Here is a 17,508-nt window from a genome sequence, read left to right on the forward strand (position 1 = left end):
ACTAAGCACAGGGAGTTTCGGGCACATCCCTCACATCCTGTCCATCCCAGACACTCAGACGCGAGAGGAGGGCTTCAGCACTGAAGCCTGCCAAAGGCCAACCAACAAAGGGACCAAACCTGGTTTGGCACGCAGAGTTAAACACAAGAAGGACTTTTCCTAAAAGAAATGACGAAAAAAGATGACCGGTGTCTATTTTTACAGATAGGTCTGGGGCGCCATATTGAAAAACATGGCGGACCTGATTTTTAGCTACCATTGTTAGCGGTCGGGAAACATCACGGTAGTTGATCTAAACCACTGCCACCAGTCATTTAATGTAGGAAAAGGTAACATTTGGGTGTTACATGAGTGTTTGACTCAGGGGAAGCTAGGCAACCCCTCCAGCACTCTATAGGAAGATAGTGTGTTCTGGGTCAGTACATTTAAAAAGACTAGTAAAGTCAATTTAACTTTACATGCTCTGGGAGACAGTAGTCTGGCCCAGAGAAGGTATTTAAACCTTGGGAAGTCTGAAAGACATCCCTGTGTCACTGCACTGAAAGTGCTGTGTGACACACAGAAAAAGATGATGCCACTGGAGTTGGTTTAAAACTCCATAACCAAAGAACACAAAAGTAAAACACACATCAAAATACATGGAAGAGTGGGAAAAAAGGCTCTCATTCTTCCCATGTAGAAAAATCAAATCCTAGAAATCCAGCAAAGTTGTTGGGTGGCTCAATATGTAATAGAAATTAACACATTTTGAGAATTCTCCTTAACAGTAAAATTCAATGTCTATCATGGACCAGAAAAAAACATAAAGCATTTGGCACTGCTCACCTGGCGAAGTAAAGAATATACATATTATACATAATGGTTTGAAGCATCCTTTCATGAGCTCACTTCATGATGTTAACCAGGGAATCATGGTTAAGGGGAGGAAGGAACCTTTGCCTTAACACAAAGAAAATGCTAGCTATTTTATCGCAAACTTAGGGAAAAGTGTCTGGGACCCAATACTATTCAACTACCTTAACACAATTATCCCAATAGGGAAAGAACCATCTTCTAGGAAAATCACAACAATGAAGCCTATTTATAGAGAAGGGCTAGGCAAAGCCAATAGGACTGGAATTCAAAATGTAGAGAGAAAGTGTTTTTGTAAAGCTCCTACCATTCACGTGTATAAAATCTGACTTATTGGCTTTGCTAAAATCTGTATCATAAGGAAAGGCATGGTCCGAAAATTTTATATTGTGCTATATCCCCCTGAACCATCTTGTTTTACACAGTACCAAAAGTACTGACATAGTGCTGTTTATGACCATATTTATTGTTAATAAGAGATGGCTGCTGTGTGGTGCCAGGGACTTCATTGCAGCATAGGCCTGGATAAGACATATCTTTTTACATTGGAAGAGTAGTACAACTTAAAATGGCTTTTACTGTGCCTATTATCTTTTATTCTGGTGGGGGTATAGAGTATTATTTGATTGGATGTAATGCTCTCCATTTATTAATGCCAGCTCAGAAGTTCATGTTTAACTGAAAACTCAATTACTTAATGTTAATTAGACAAAAGAGTACATTCAGAAAAAAAACATGCTATATTGGCAGCCTTCAAATTTTCAAATGTACTTGCATGTTTGTTGCCATATGAAAGGGGAACATGGTGAGGTGTTCAGCTTGAATTTTAGCCTTCTACCAGACAATGATAGACAGAATGCTTTCTTACAAAACATCTGCTCGAGCTAAATCTGTTGAATCTACACATTTTTAGATTCACATTACAAGTAAAAATAGCACAAAGAGACTATTTTCTTTTTCACATGTAAGATTGTTAGGCAGAAACCTGTGCAGTTCCCTCTGGGACCACTGCAAAAAGTTTAAGACTACAGGAGTTAGCAGTAAACCCAATTGGTAGCAGTCTGCACCACCCAGATTTACCTGGTAGCTGTGGCTGAGCAGTCAGACTTCTCTCAAGACGAGTTAGGCAGTATATAGAGTATACAAGATAGGGCAATTTACACAGTAGAACAAGCAGACACGGATCAGAGCTTGGGTGTAAAGATATATCATTATTTATTTAAAAACACATCTATGAAAAACACACTGGCACTAATATGGCAAACAACTTCAATCATAGTTACTATAAGTATATATCAATCCCATAACAATATTTGGACAAGTCTAGGTTCAAAGACACCACTTATTTGCAGACAGAGGTGAGTGCTTAACCTAGATGGCACTCTAGTATTCGTTAGAAAGGGAGAGAAAAAGGCAGGGTATGAAACAAACTCAGTACCAACACTTTTACAAAGCAAATGCAAGGCAAGCAAGGCAGGGTCTACTGTAGATCACAAAGTTCAGAGGCCAGGCCCACTCGGAGAGAGGCAAGGCGGTATGTCCCAAAAATACCACAGTGGAAATGCACTTCAAGTCTTTGTAGCAAAATGTCACAGAAAGGTTGGATCAGTTTAAGAACAAAAGTTAAGAAGGTCTGGAGGCGACCCAGTGGAAAGGTAAGGATTTAAGACACCTCACGCTAACCGGTTCAAGGGAGGCCAGGTGGACACAATACCTTGAAAGTGAAGAGACAGCTCCGGCGGGGGCAGTTTTTTCCTGGTGGTGGATGCAAGTCGGGGCTTTGCCAGAAGAAGAGATGATCTCGTCGTAGAGGAAAGTTGAAGATCGTTGCACCACCAGGGAAGAGACCAGAAGCGGAGTGCTCAGTCACAAGGCACCACCTTTTGGTCGCGGTACAGTGGTTAGTGGCTATCTTGATGCCGGGGTGCTCAGCACGGGCAATTCGAGAAGACTCTCCAGCAGGGAGATCTCCTCTGTCGTTGGGAAGTGGTGAGTCAGTTCAACAGGGCTCCACCGGTGGTGTCGTCGTTGCAGGTCGGCTCAGCTTCTCCCTCATCGGATTCTTAGTTCCTGTGGCGTCTTCTCCAGTTCCAGTCCCCAAAGCCCTGCTTTTATGCAGAAAACCCCCATTCATTAAGCCTAGCTGTCAATCAAACATGCTAAGTGGTGAGCGGGGCGGCTCACCACTTGGGCCAATCACACCAGAGTGCGACTTGAGTTGGCAATGCAACTCAGTCCAGGGTGGCTAAACCCCCTCCCACACCCCCTGTGGTACCCAGACAGAATGGTACCACTCTGGAGGGCTTCTGTGCAGAAGCCCGCCAAAAGTGGAACAAAGGGCTCAACCTTTGGTTTGGAGTTACAGAGGCGAACACATACGCCATTTAAAAACCGAGTTCTGGCAGAAAATACCAACCGGTGAATTCATTTTTATTTTAATAAACCGGCGGTATGACCGAGGCTACATAGAAAAAGTATTAGCCTTGAACAAGGGGAAAATCCCATAGGAATATATTCGTTGTCGAATATAAAAAATTAGTATCCACTGCCACCAGCCAAAACTCGACGAGGGGGGACGGGACAGTGCCCCCTCGAACAACAGACCCAGGGGCAATTGAATTACCCCTACCAGTATGTCCACAATAGGATGGTTTGTACTGGTTCTGTTAGTAAATGTAGATCTAGCAAAGCCAATGGTGACTTTACGTGCCCTGGGAGACAGTAGTCAGTCCCAGGGTATGGAGTCTATGGTGGGGGTCACCTAGGACACCCCAGTGTTACGGCACGGAGGGTGCTGTGTAACACACATAGCAAAACACATGAGACCCTATGGAGTAAAAGACCCCATAGCCCATAGAACACATTAACATTCAAACAAATACCACAAATCATGTCCAAGAGTGGGAGAAAAAGAGTCTCACTCTTGGCAGGATGAAAAAAACAAACTCCAGAAATCCAGAAAAGCTGCTGGGGGACTCACTAGGTTAGGAATTCAGCCTAAACAGAGAATTCTCCCTAACAAAGATCGAAATGGTTAACTTATTTGATCTCTGAACGGTTTGGGGCCTCATTACGAGGCTGGTGGATTGGGTTTAACGGCGCCGGTAATGATGCCGGTGCTGTTAAACCCACTCCGCCCTATTACGAGGTACCCTTGCGGGACACGCACTGGACGTCTGGTTTTACCAGTGAGGGGAACCAAAGCAGCAATCACAAACATTTGAGAAAAACATAGTCGAGGTACACTTCCAGGGTGGGGGGAGGTGCAATCTTACCCAAATCATAAGCAAACTTGTTGTGTATAAGACAAGGAGAAAGGTCTAGGGGAAAAGAGTGGGAAGACTGAATAAAGGTGTGGATATTGTGTGATCCTCACAGGATGGCTATGTGTCCTCTAAGAGGGCAATGAAAGTAAAAGAAATAGCGTAGTAAGGAAACAACTGTGCGTAAAAGTGAAGGGGACACCATACTCAGAGTATGATGGGAATGTTAAGGAGTGGCAAGATACCAACGCATGGTGTTATTCAGAAAAAATCAGAGAAGCTGAACACACTAATTGCAAGTGGCAGCATTGTATTTATTCAAAGAAACATCTCTGAAGTGGCACATCAACACTCCATTGAAATTAATGAAGAGGACACCAGGGGGCTGATGGGGGCGGTGGGGATAGGCAAATGGGAACTGAGTGGAATAGAATTCCCCCCTCTCCCAAATGGATCTGGAGATCGGACAAAGGACCTCCCAACATTTAAGAAGTTAGAGCACCCTGCAGAACATACAAAGTTTTCTGAGCATGCAAGAAATCCCTGTGAGGCCATCAGCCATGAACATGGAAGACACCCTGATTCGTGGAACAGCGCAAAGTGTATTTTTGCCGTGCAAAGTGACTTTGCACGGCAAAAATACACTTTGCACTGTTCCATGAATCAGGGTGTGTGTTGGCAGTGCAAAGTCACTTTGTACCAGTGAAAAGTACATTGCACTGTGCAAAATATTCCATGAATCAGGCCCTTTGTGTTTTCCATTAAAAAGTCTATTAAACTGGTTTTTTGTTCAAAACACAGATCACATGCATATACAATGTGTGATATATTCATAAATGTGCTTATTGAATAACTGCTTTATGCATTCAGTGACAAAAACATAAATCATGCCTCCGGACTCTGAATATTCATACACATCTGAATATATAATTCCTATTAATGCCATATGTCGATGCAGGTAATTATACGAAAAATGTATATTCAAGGCCAATTAGATTCCTCATTCATGAGGCATACATGTCAACATAATCCATTCCATTTAGGTGATGCTACTCCATTCCTGGTTTTCATTCTGTATTCTGGGACTTGTAGTCCTGGAGTTCTCCATTAAAATGCAGAACCACAATCCCAGAATGTAAAAGCATCCCATAATGCAATTGATAATATTTTCAAGTATGCTGAGGGGATCGTTAATTCATAGCTCTTACATCCCCTTATAACACATCAAGAAATATAATGCCAACACAAGTCAGGAAGATGAACCTAGTGACTGTGAATTAATGATGTGATCCTGTCATGGGTTCTGTCAAATACAGAATGGCTGTTTTAATCCCGTTCATCTGGACTGTGCAGTTCCACGGGGATCTTCCCTTCCACCCCTGATTTGTATTGTTGATGGACATTCTGAGGAGTCATTGGATTAATTTTCATTCTTATGCTGATGACACCCAGGTGTTCATCAAAATAAGGAATGTTGATGAAACATTAATTAGGGTCAAACAGTGTCTCAACGAAGTTAGCCTCTGGATGTCAGAAAATCAACTGCAACTTAAACCGGCTAAGACCGAGGTTGCCCTGTTTTGACCAATACATCTTCTGGCTGCAGGGAAGCGTCCTCGAAACCCATGCTATCTGAGGGCTGAATTAAAATTTTACTCCAAAATTAAAAATCTTGGGTGTATTTGGCAGGACAATCTTGGCAGTGAAAGCCAGGTCAGTGTCAAGGTTCAGGCAGTGTTCTAGTCTCTGCGTATGTTACGCCAGGTCCTGCCAGGTCCTGCCATTTCTTCCAAACAATGATCATGCTGTTGCAGTGGATTCCTTAGTGATTTCACATCTCGACTACTGCGGCAGCCTTTTCGCTGGGATTTCAGCCAAGCAGTGCCAGAGATTGCATAGGGCACAGAACACTGCTGTGAGATTTGTTTGTCGATTGAGCAGGTCTGCCCATGTCTAAGCTGCCCGCCGGACCCTCTACGGGCTGGCAGTGGAAGATCGAATTAATTTTAAGCTGGCCTGTTTGATCTTCAAGATCTTGAAGGGTTCCTCCCTCCATATTTGCGGGATAAATTAGTTGCTATCAACCAACTAGGACGTTATGCTTAGGGGACCAATTGCTGTTGAAAATGCCCTGATCCTGTTATGTCACAAGGGGAAACAGAAGCTTTTCTGTCTGTGGTCCTAAATTGTGGAACAGCATAACTTCGAGAAATTAGAGCCTTGGAATCCATCCAACAGTTTCAAAGAGCCTTAAAGCTTTCCCTTTTAAATAAAGGGCTGATAGGGGCACACTTTGGGGGTTTCAAATATTTGTCCATCTGAAAATATGGGCTCTTATACTGTCTTGTGTCTTTGTTTTGCATCTTTGTGTACCATCTGCACCTCTATATGATTATGTTCGTCCTTGTGCATGATTAGAAATGCCTCAAATTCAAATTCAAATTAAAATATTGTACATGGGTGGAGTTTTCTGGGTATTTAAACAAAAACACATAGGTAAAAGGGAGCATTTTGGGAAAATAGAAAAGCAAGAAAGATCATCTGAGAAGAAAAAAAGCTGATTGGGATTTTGGTATTCCAAAAGAGAGTAGCTAATGGAAAATCTCTTTGAGGGGGCTTTTCCACATTGGACTGAATTTAAAGGCCTTGCCCAACACAGAACCAGATTACGTGAGAGGGGATTGAGTATCAGGTGGACAGTCTGAAAAGAAATGCTTTCCTGGCAGTGCTGTCTAAATCTGGTTGATACCCCTACCGGTCTGGTTGATTCCCCTACATGGAGTCATGTAACTCCAAAATGTAGTCACATGACCCCATAATATCTATACAAATGTCTGTTAATGAATGAAATCCCAGATAACAATTTCAAATATTTTGGGAACTCTATGTGCAAGCTGCATCAGTGAAAGTGGGAATATAATGCGAGGTGTATGTGCTTTGTGACTTATATTTCAAAGTGAAACCTTATATAGCAACACCATAATAAGGCTTATTCTCCTGCAATGTGAGACCTTTGTGGCCTTAGACATCTCATATTGAAATATAAAATGCCAAGTAATTTGATTGTTGATTGGTGTCTGCCATAGTCTATAAATACATTGAAATATATTTCTTAATGAACACATGGAACCGTGGTGGTGGGAGGGTGAATCTGATGCCATGGGATAGTGAGTTAGACACTGCTGTCCCAGCATCCCAAAAAGAAACAGAATTCCTGAATCCAAGTCTTTAAAATATTTACAACCATTTACATACTATAAAGATTTTGAATTGCATCTATGGCCATGATAGGCACTTAGAATTTCTCACAGATGATGTCCAACATTTTAAATTTGAGTTTTTCCACAAATCAGAGAACTATATGCTAAGCAAATAATGTTCTCTAGTGCCAATACTTGTCAATAGGATTAGAGAAAACTAATTAAATTGCTTTGTTTTAACTGTTTTAACTTTTGCAACCAAGCGATCAAATGCAATTTTTGTGTCTATATTGTTGGGATGTATTATTCTTTGTCTCTAGAATACTTATTCATATTTGTTGTCTATGTATGGATGTGTGTGCGTATTGGAATAGAGGTATTAGGCAACAGCAAGAAAAAAGGTTACATTTATTGACCTATAACATCTGCCTGTATTTATGTGATATATTGTGGGTGACTTAGAAAGCACTCAAAGTTAGGGGCCCACCATTGATTCCTTGATTTATCATTTGAACTAACACAACATATTCAGATGAAAAACAGCCTGTTTCTTGTCTCAGATAGCTGCATGGAACTGTAGTGGTGCAGGTTATTAGATCATGGATATTTCTCTGCAAATAAACACTCGCAAGGAAACTAAATTATTCCATAGATAAATGGGGGTGCTTTTTGGGATCTTGGCTCATGGAAAGACAGAATGAATGAAAGACTGGATGAAGTAGGAGCAACTATTTGAGAAGAACAAACCCCATTAGACAAGTTCTTGCACAAGCTATACATGACTTCCACTCTCACTGGTCTAATTTTCCACCTCAAGTTGGTGGATGACCAATTAGCTGAATGAGAAACTTGCATGAGCACAGACAGAGAGAATGCTCAAATGTCAGTGGACTGGAGAGGAAATACTCTCAACTAGCAAATCAAAATGAACTAAGAGAACAACAATTACAATGTAATTGAACAGAGAAACCACTCAGCCACTCTGGCTAACCTTGAGAAACAAAGAATGCAACCCAGAAAGGGCATTTTAAGAAACTCTTTCTACACAGGGTACGATTATGTAATCCAAGAGCACCATGGTTGATGGGGAAATACTGATTTCGAGCAACAACATGAGGACACCCCCTATTTTCCAACTCCTCAAAAAAGAGCCATAATCATTAACCCAGTTGAGCAAAGGAAAAAAGAGAAAAGAGACTTCCCGTTGTTGTACATATAGGAAATCTTCCTACAGTCTTTTGATTGGGAGAGAAGATACTTAAACAGGGAGTGGGGGGTCAAGTAGTGGGTCTGACTCTGATGAGGGACATTTTGACCCAAGTGAGAAGTCATAGAAAAAGAAAACCACAATCTAATTTTGTGTAGGGCTCACTCGAACAGGCGAAGAAGGCCATAACAAGCTGCATGACCATGAATTAGAGAGCACATGGTTACCAGATGGCTCTGAATCGCAGGTTCTGTGCTGGGTTGTCATCATTGGGCAAATAACCAGGTTTTCAGGGATTTTCGGAAGACCCAGTAGGATTCCTCCGCTCTTAGGGCGGGGGAAGAGAGTTCCAATGTTTAGCTGCCACTGTGGGGAAGCTTGATCCACCTGCCCTGGCTCGATTATATTTTGGTTGAACAAGGCAGTGAGCATGGGCAACAATTACTGGTCTGGCACATTGTGCTCTCACTATTTTCTGTGCGAGATGTGCAGGGATGTGTTAGATAGACATTTGTGGGTGATAGATAAGGTTTTAAAGATAAACATTTCTCGAATTGGGAGCCAGTGGGCCTCCCTTCTTGCTGGTGTTATCTGGTCTCTTTTAGGAATGTCAAGGGCTGACCGTAGGACATTACTTGTAGTTTCCTCTAGTTCTGTTTGGAGGTGCCAGCAAAAAGGGCATTGCAGTAGTCTAGTCTACCCCCTATGATTGCTCAAGCTAGTGTGAGGCAGCTAGAAGGGGATAGGCAGTGTCTGGCAACGTTGATCAATTTTATTGTGTAGGCCAAGGATGGCATGATAGCGTTCACTTGTCTTGTGACGGAGAGGGTGGCATACAGGTAAACGCCTAGGGTTTTTACTGAGTCGGGGATAAGTATTTCCTCAATCTTGAAAGTAGTAAATTGTTTGTTGAGGGTGGGGGACACGCAGGATCTTTGTGGTACGGCACAAGCCATGGGAGCTGGGGGGCACTGGCTATTTCTGAGAAGACTCTCATGGATCTGCCTTCAAGCAATGAGGCATCCCACGTGGTGGCTTCTTGGGAGAAGTTGGCTGATGCTGAGAGGTGGTGACAAAATATTTGATGGCCTACCAAATGGAATGGTGCCGAGAGATCCAGTAGGAGCAGCAGGGCGGGTTTGCCCTTATCCCTAAAGTTGTTGAGCTGATTTTCTAATTCGAGCAGGGCTGACTCGGTACCATGTCCCGGTCGGAAGCCTGATTGTTGCAAACCTAGGATGCGATTGGTTTCTAAGAAAGTTTGTATTTGGTTGTAATCAGCTTTGTTCAGGATTTATAGCAAGAAGGGTACTGATGTTATTGGGGGGTAAATATTGGGGAGGATTGATATGATATGATTGGTTATTTATAACGCGCTTAATACCCAGAGGTTTATAAGCGCGGACCCTGGTGTCAAACCTGTGTTGCTCTGTGTCGTCTTGCTTCCAAGGCCAGCGCGTTACTCCTGGGCTATCCTCCCGAGATTGGTTGAGAGAAGCTTGTTTTTTTAGCAGGGGGAGGACCCAAGATTCCTTGATGCTCACTAGGACAAGGCTTTTGGAGAAGGAGGCATTGATGAACTTGGTGATAAAATGGATTAATGCTTCCGAGCAGACTTTGATGATGGAGGATAGGCAGATATCCCTTTTGCAGTTTGAGAGCTTAAGAGATATGAGTATGTTCTCTGTTCCCGATTCCGTGATGTTTCTGAAGTGAAAGATTGGGGTCTCGTGAGGCATGTTGCCTGGTTGCTGGGGGGAGGTGTAGTGGAGGGTGGTATAAAAGATTTCTGTCATTTTCTCCTGTAGGGAATGTATTTTGGATAGCATTGCATTTTGTATATTTATGCACCACTGCTTGTCTTTGATTATGGAAGCTGGAAGGGAACATGGGTATTCAAGCTCTCTAAGTATTCAGAATAATTCTTTGGAATTAGAGGTGGCGTTGATAATTCCAGTGTTGTAGACTAGCGCTTTGGCAGCAGTGATTGCTTGTTTGTATTGTCTGGCAGAGTTTCTAAATGGAGTTTTGTGGATGTCAGTAGGTGATTTTTTTCCAAGTGGCTTCTGCTAGGCATTTTGAGCTACGCCGATAAGCTGCCTGAATGTATTTGATATATCGTGGGTGACTTCAACACATTGAAAGTTAGGGGATCATCTTTAATTCCTTGATTGTTTATGTTATCGACGATGATATATTGAAATTGTGGGGTCAAATTGTTGTACTGGGGGGAATTAGATCAGGGATACTCTTTCTTAAACAATCACTCACTAGACAATTGCATATGTTCCTTAGATAGGGGTCACTACAGAAGCCACAGTGTCACACGGGAACTCCAGAAGCCCTGGCCTGCATCTGTACCTTTCGATTGCTCCACACATTAGGCAGTCACTGCATCATCCAGAAAAACCTTTCACTCCCGAATGCAATCACACTAATAACCAATGTTTCAGAATATAGGACTTTGTGATCAGCTTCAACCTTGCCTGAAAGTGTAGTCGTCTTCATGTTTTTAAGATAAGTCCTTGTTTTTGGCTTGCATGCATAGTTGCCTTTTTAATTAATTCCTTGTGTCATGTTTTGGCTGGTTTTTGCAAATTAATTTTGTTTGTGATTAAACATGCACAGTACACTATCTACAACGGTTTCGATTCCTCTGACGCTGCAGCATTTGGCTTTTTGTTTGCTTTTGTACAGGCAGGAAAAGTCCACTTTGGATATGTGTACGGCATGAGCAGCCTCGGGTGCCTGGGAATCCACGCTTTACTGAACCTGATGAGTGTAACCAGTGTCTCAATTGGCTGCGTCGCAAGCGTGCTGGGTTACTGCCTGCTGCCCATGGTCGTCCTCTCCAGCTGTGCGGTGTTCTTTTCGCTACAGTAAGTTCTAGCTCTGTAACACAATCTCATGGTACTGATTACTGACAAGTGGTCTGGAGACGTGGGCGGTGTGCAAGACTGCAACCTAATTAGGACGCCTGAAGAGAAAATGTGCTAATTTCAGCAATGCGACCTCCTCTCTACACCACCTTGTGGCTGCCTTAAACCGTATTTGCATTTCAAATAGGTACTACAAAAATTGCTTATCTGTGTGTAAATTCTGATGCATATCAACAGAACTGTGAAACAAACAGAACTCCAGCTGCAGCTCGCACTGCACGATAGAATTAGGTCTGAAATCTGAATTCAAGATAGTGCTGATATGAAACTACCAATGGCATAATAACACAAAAAATAGATTTTTTTTTATAATGTATACTAGATAACTGAGACATATGCGGCCACGCCATATTTCATCGAGCTGCGTATTGGCTTTCTGTTTTTTCATGCCTGGATATGAGGGTGAATTTCCAAACCACAAACAGCTTCCTGCGCTAAGATACTTCTATTGTTTCCTTGCACAACAGGCGTTTTTAACCACGCTCTTTTTCTTTCAAGTCATCAGACCTGATCCTCCCTCTGCTTAGAAGAAAAACATATTTAATTGTAATGACATGAGAATCTTAGAGCTTCATGAGAAATCTGTCCTCCGAGGGCATCAAGCCAGCTGCTACCAAAGAGGAATGCAAAAGAAACCAAGTAGAACAACCAGGTTGTCAGAGGCCATTTGCATAATGTCTGTTGGGCAGTCCTCAGCCAGGTGGCCTAGAAAAGAAGTAGTGAGCATTGTATAGACGAGACATAATCTGGTGGTAATGGGGGAAGGTGATGTACTTAAATAGACAGCTAGTGGTAGGACAGAGTGAGACAACTAGTCAGAAGTGCATGGAGGGATGACAGGAGAGGGTGACAGTAAGTGCTATCATGTAAGTCAGGGAACTTTTAGGGAGAAGTAATATTGAGGGAAAGAGTGGATGCCTCTTCAAGGCACAAGAATTTGGAACTTGAGAGCTGAGTTCAATTTAAAATAGATATTCAGAAATGTTTGTCTATTATGGAGGCAGGGCATTTTATATAGAAAATGTGCAAAAACAAAAAATGGCCACCTATACTGTAAGTCGTTGTGGTCTCTTGCAGAAGGTATGTGACCAGGCAGTTCAGGCTGGACTGCCCATTTTGGGGTGGGACCAATACTGATTTGCCATATGGTCTTTCCCCTTTCGTAATGGCTTGGAAGGTGAAGAGCGCTGGTCTTTAGGGTTGTCCATAGCAATGCCAGAGGTTAAGATTAATTCTAAACCTTCCAGCCATCACCTCTTTTGTTTTGAGTAGTAACTCTGATTGGGATGGGTATGCACAGATGTGGATCTCCTGCCTGGCCAAGCTACTTCTCACTGATGAGGCCGAATGAGGCCGAAACATGCCTGGGGATGCTTGTGGTCTCGTGCATTAAGGGATGTGATCAAGCAGTTGGGGCTGGACTGCCACTTTTGGGGTGAGAACAAGCCTGATTTTCATATGGTCTTTCGCCTTTTGTAATGGCTTGGCAGGCGAGGAAAGATGGTCTTGTGGGTTGCCCGGAGCAATGCTAGAGGTTAAGATTAATTCTAAGCCTTACAGTCATCACCTCTTTTGTTTAACCTATGCTCTGAGACAGAACTTTCCATGCTGTTCGTCCAGATTGAGTCGCTGAGTATGTTTGAAATTCTGTTCTGGTTCACTCGATTTTTCTGAATGAGAATCCTGACTGTGCCACTGAAGGACTCTAGGTACCTCAGGGCCAATGCAACATTGTTCCTTGTTTTCCTGTGTGACTTTCCTGCAGTAGCTGACTCTGTTGGCTTTATTGTTTGGGGGCTGTCTTGCTCTGACTTTACTCTTGTAATGTCTGATGTACCCAGGGATATCCCTGCAGTGAATACCGTGTGAAAATCCATTGAAGAGTTCAACGGCCACTTGTTCTTTCTTCAATGGAGTGAGATGCATATTTCGCATTATATAGTAATGGTGATTGCTGGCCTTAGATTGTGGGGGCTAAAAGTGTTACAACAAGATATGACCACTTATGTTTATGGATTCTTCGGTTTAACCCTAAAATCCACACTTGAGAGCAAGCCTGGGAAGAAGCTTCCAAAGTTGAATGCACTATCCTCCAATAATTGGGTTGCTTCTAGAACACTTGAATGGCTGTCACCCGTTGATTGAGACCTGCGATCCGTCCCAAGCCACAATATTCCTAAGAAAAGAAAAATGTCTGCTTTCTTACTTTAGTGATACTTTTAGATGAGCCCAGAAGCATGGAGAGGATGCGGACATGGGGACCGATTATGGCAAGCACCTGTCTGAACCTGCTACTCATAAGACCCTTCATGTTGGGGAAACTCTTCCCTTTTTCAGTATCTGTATCAGATCTACCATTAGTTGAGTGATAGCATGAAGTGGTGCTCTACTCTTGTCACAGCAGGACCAGCTGACTTGTGAGTCCTCAAGAACCTTTGTACCAAGGAGGCTTAAGTGACCCATTCCTTGAAGGACCTGACACAAAGATGAGAGAGCACCACAGAGATGAAAGAAACCAAGGCCTGCAGTTGCTTAGGACCAAGAAATTAAAAGCTACATCCCAGAAGAAATTCTTGGTACAGTGAGGAATACATATCATTCCTTAGCTGTATGTAATGGACACCATCTGCACCTTCTAACGCAGGTGCTGCTCCTCCAAAGAAACAGACAACTGTGCCAACCCCAGGCTCCAGCAGTTTTTCATCTTCAACATGAGACTCTCCGGCAGTTCAGCAGCTATCCTTATATGAGGAATATCTACAGCTGCATTGTAACTGCTTCTGGACCAGTGGAACACTGCACTCAGTGCTAGCAAACGTTCAACTTCTTTGGCACACAAGCGTTCACTGGAGTAAGAAATTGACAAAACCACCAAAACATAAGGTTTTAGCACAAAGCTGAGCTTCAGCAAGGTGCTTGGATTTTGCTGAAATAGAGTTCTTTATATAACGATAGCTCTTTTTTTTACTTTAGGCCCCATGCTTACTAAATGGGATCACAAAGGATGATTACTAGTATTCCCCTAAGCAAATCAGATTGCTGCTTGCCTCTCCCACTATTTATTATGTGCGACAAATCCCTGTTTGATTAATTAATAGGCATACAGAACCCCATCTATTTTTTATGATAAATTAGTGATCCTTAGACTCTGTATGAATGTAGACTTGCCGGTAAGCCTACCTAGAAGGGTTACCACTTAAGAACACTCCTCTACAAGTCTTGAGACTACCTGCACAAAAACTTTACTTATCTTAACACGATGAATTAAATGTGCAAATACATATGTGTGGATATTCACTTCATTCAAAGTAATACTTGTTATCTCCTATTCTTGTCTACCCTCCAAAAAGCTATGTGTAATTTGTGATTCACAGTTACATATAACCCATTTGCCTAAGCTTAGGTCGGTAACCGCAGACCTTAAACATAGGGTTGGAAGATTAATCACAATATCTTGCAGCAGCAGTTGGATACAGGACAGAATTCAGGCAACACCCATTACTACAAATACATACCCTACAGATTTAGTACAGTGCAAAGCAGGACAAGAAAGATGGTCATGCGCATCCACAGTAAGAAAATGATAACCATTATATTATATTTCGTAATGTGTCTGTTCCTTGACCATATGGCTGGCCTCATCTCAGTCTATCTACCAACCTAGATGTTTCAGCAACTGTAGTGTCCTACAACTGTAGCACCATACAATAACGCAATATACAAATAAAAACATGTTCAATAAACAATATTGTTATAACAAAAGCAACACCACAAAAAAGAAAATATAGAAATAACAAGAACATGCAATAAAACTAGAATACATCATGGTCATCATGTCTCGGTGCTCCATCCAACAAACTGGAACCTCTACAATACCCTCCCAGCACCCACAGTGAGGTAGAAGAGGAAGACTCTGGAGTGGCTCCTCCTCATATAACTTATCTATGCACTTCCCTTAAACTACTAACTTATAGCTACTTTGTCCGGCTAACCTCACAGAGCACACATGGAAAAGGCAATCCCTTGGTAACTGCAATGCACTGTCATGGGTTATTCTAGTAGATGACATTTCAGTTTCTAATATGGACTTTGGGAGTGTACCCCCAACCCACCCTTCTGGACCCCTTTTCGGGCTGGTTCTGTGCTCCCTGGTTGTGATGCAGTAGCACTCTGGACTAGTTATAAGTACCCCAACAATCTGGCTCCCATGGGCTGGCTTTATCCTCTCCTGATCCACCCTTGGGCTGGTTCTTGGCCCCCTCTCTGCCCTCATTATCTGTGTTAGTTCCAGATGCAATTATGTCTTCCCCTGGGTTGCCTGTGAGTTCCCCCTTATTCCCTGACTTTGTTCTGCATGTCCCCTATTCACCTCCCCTTGTCTGGTTCCTCCCCCTCCTTCCCTGGACTGGTTCTAGGTGCTCCCTCCTTCCACCTCCTACAAAGCCTGCCCTTTTCCCACCTTTTCCCACTGTGTTAGACATGTCATATTTTAGTTCATGCATGACAAGTCCCATTTGTTTTCTGTTGCCTTCTCTTGCCATCACCTCTTTGAACTGTAACAAGAGTTAGAGTATTCTCATCAAATTTGGCTGGCCAACTGCGAGGACCTGCAAAGTCCCATACAAGTCTAAGCAGAACTGCTGGTCAGAAGCAAAGAACCTCTATGCTCAGGGATCTTCGCCTAAGAAAAGCTCAAATGCCAGCAATCGCAAATAGTGAAATAAGCGGCCTAGTCCAGGATAAGAGGAACATATTCATCACCAATGTGGAGAAGCTGGCGAGACACAAACTTAGAGAAGCTTTAGGCAATAATGTTCTAGCTTAGTTACACCAGAAACTTGGGAATGGGCTCATAAAATCACACACTTTGAGAATCTGTCATAGGTTATAGGTTAGAGATTGCGGAATGGTGTTCCTCTTGTAATAAAGCCTGTATTGTCATAGGATGGGGTAAAATCAATCTCCCTCACTTCCTGAGCATTAGTAACAACTTGGCAAATACATCATCAGATTTGAAAATAGTGGTTGACTATACATAGTATATATAGCAAACTTTGAGGCTACGGTTGTCACACTTACCCTGCAACATAACCCTTTAGCCAACACATCTATTTCTGTAGAAGTCATCCAATTTCTCTATTGCAAACATAGCCATGCCATCATGTATCTTACGCATCACCATAATGTTTCCCTTAGCGTTCCAAGGTTCATTAATCACACAGCAATGGCCTTTCTTGTTCAAAAGAGTGTAAATATTGGAGAGTTATATTAACTATTGCACCTATTCACATCCTGAATCTATGTCCCTCCTTTTCCCTTCTGTGCATCTTATATGGTTTTAATCTTTGATGTTTTGCAAAACTGATGCACCAAAGTCCTGCCGGCCAAAGCATGTTTAATAAATACTCTGAACTGTAACAAGCACAAAAGTGGGATTGAGACCATCATTCTTTGCTCTTTGTTGAGTTCTTTTGTACAAAACACTATTTTGCTGCTATCTCCAATAAAATACAAGTACAAAATCAGCATTGAGAGGATGGCGGTAAAGCAGTTTGTGTTTTGCTGTGTCTGGCGGTCCTCTTCTTTCTTAGAGCTTCCTGTCCTTTCTGGATCTCACTGTTGGTAAACCTCTGGTCTACAGATAGTGCAAGAAGTCAGTCACCCTGTTGTATGCAAGATGCAGATTCAAATCCACGCTGCACGCATCGAAAAAGGTGTTCTAATATGGCAGGGTTTCAATGCCTATGATAACTGTTCACCTTCTCATCAATAAAAAAAACACATTCAAGCACCTCATCCCATCAGCTACCCAAGCTTCCCAACTTACATTCTCTGTCTTGAAGAAGTACTAGAAGCCTCTAATATACTAAGTTGCAGTGTTCGCAAACTCTCCCATGAACACCTTTGTCTTGCTAATATATTTCTGACTAATATTGGAGTTGCTTCACCTCCACCTTGAGGTAAGGGACTGAATAAGCACCTGTATCCTTCCCAATTACCTTGCTCCGAGTGCATGTCAGAGCAGAAAATCTAGCCATGACAACATG

At 42.5% G+C, this 17,508-nt stretch overlaps 1 protein-coding gene across 1 annotated transcript in view; it reads left to right on the forward strand.

The window, feature by feature from the left end:
• Positions 1-17,508, forward strand: part of YIPF7 (Yip1 domain family member 7) — a 747,023-nt gene that overhangs the window by 516,505 nt on the left and 213,010 nt on the right. The window contains exon 5 of the mRNA XM_069631733.1: positions 11,220-11,401. Coding sequence (XP_069487834.1) covers positions 11,220-11,401 — 182 coding nt within the window. The remainder of the gene's footprint in view (positions 1-11,219; positions 11,402-17,508) is intronic.

This window comes from Ambystoma mexicanum, chromosome 6q (assembly GCF_040938575.1).
Source record: "Ambystoma mexicanum isolate Mex_15411 chromosome 6q, UKY_AmexF1_1, whole genome shotgun sequence".
NCBI classification, from domain to species: Eukaryota; Metazoa; Chordata; class Amphibia; order Caudata; family Ambystomatidae; genus Ambystoma; species Ambystoma mexicanum.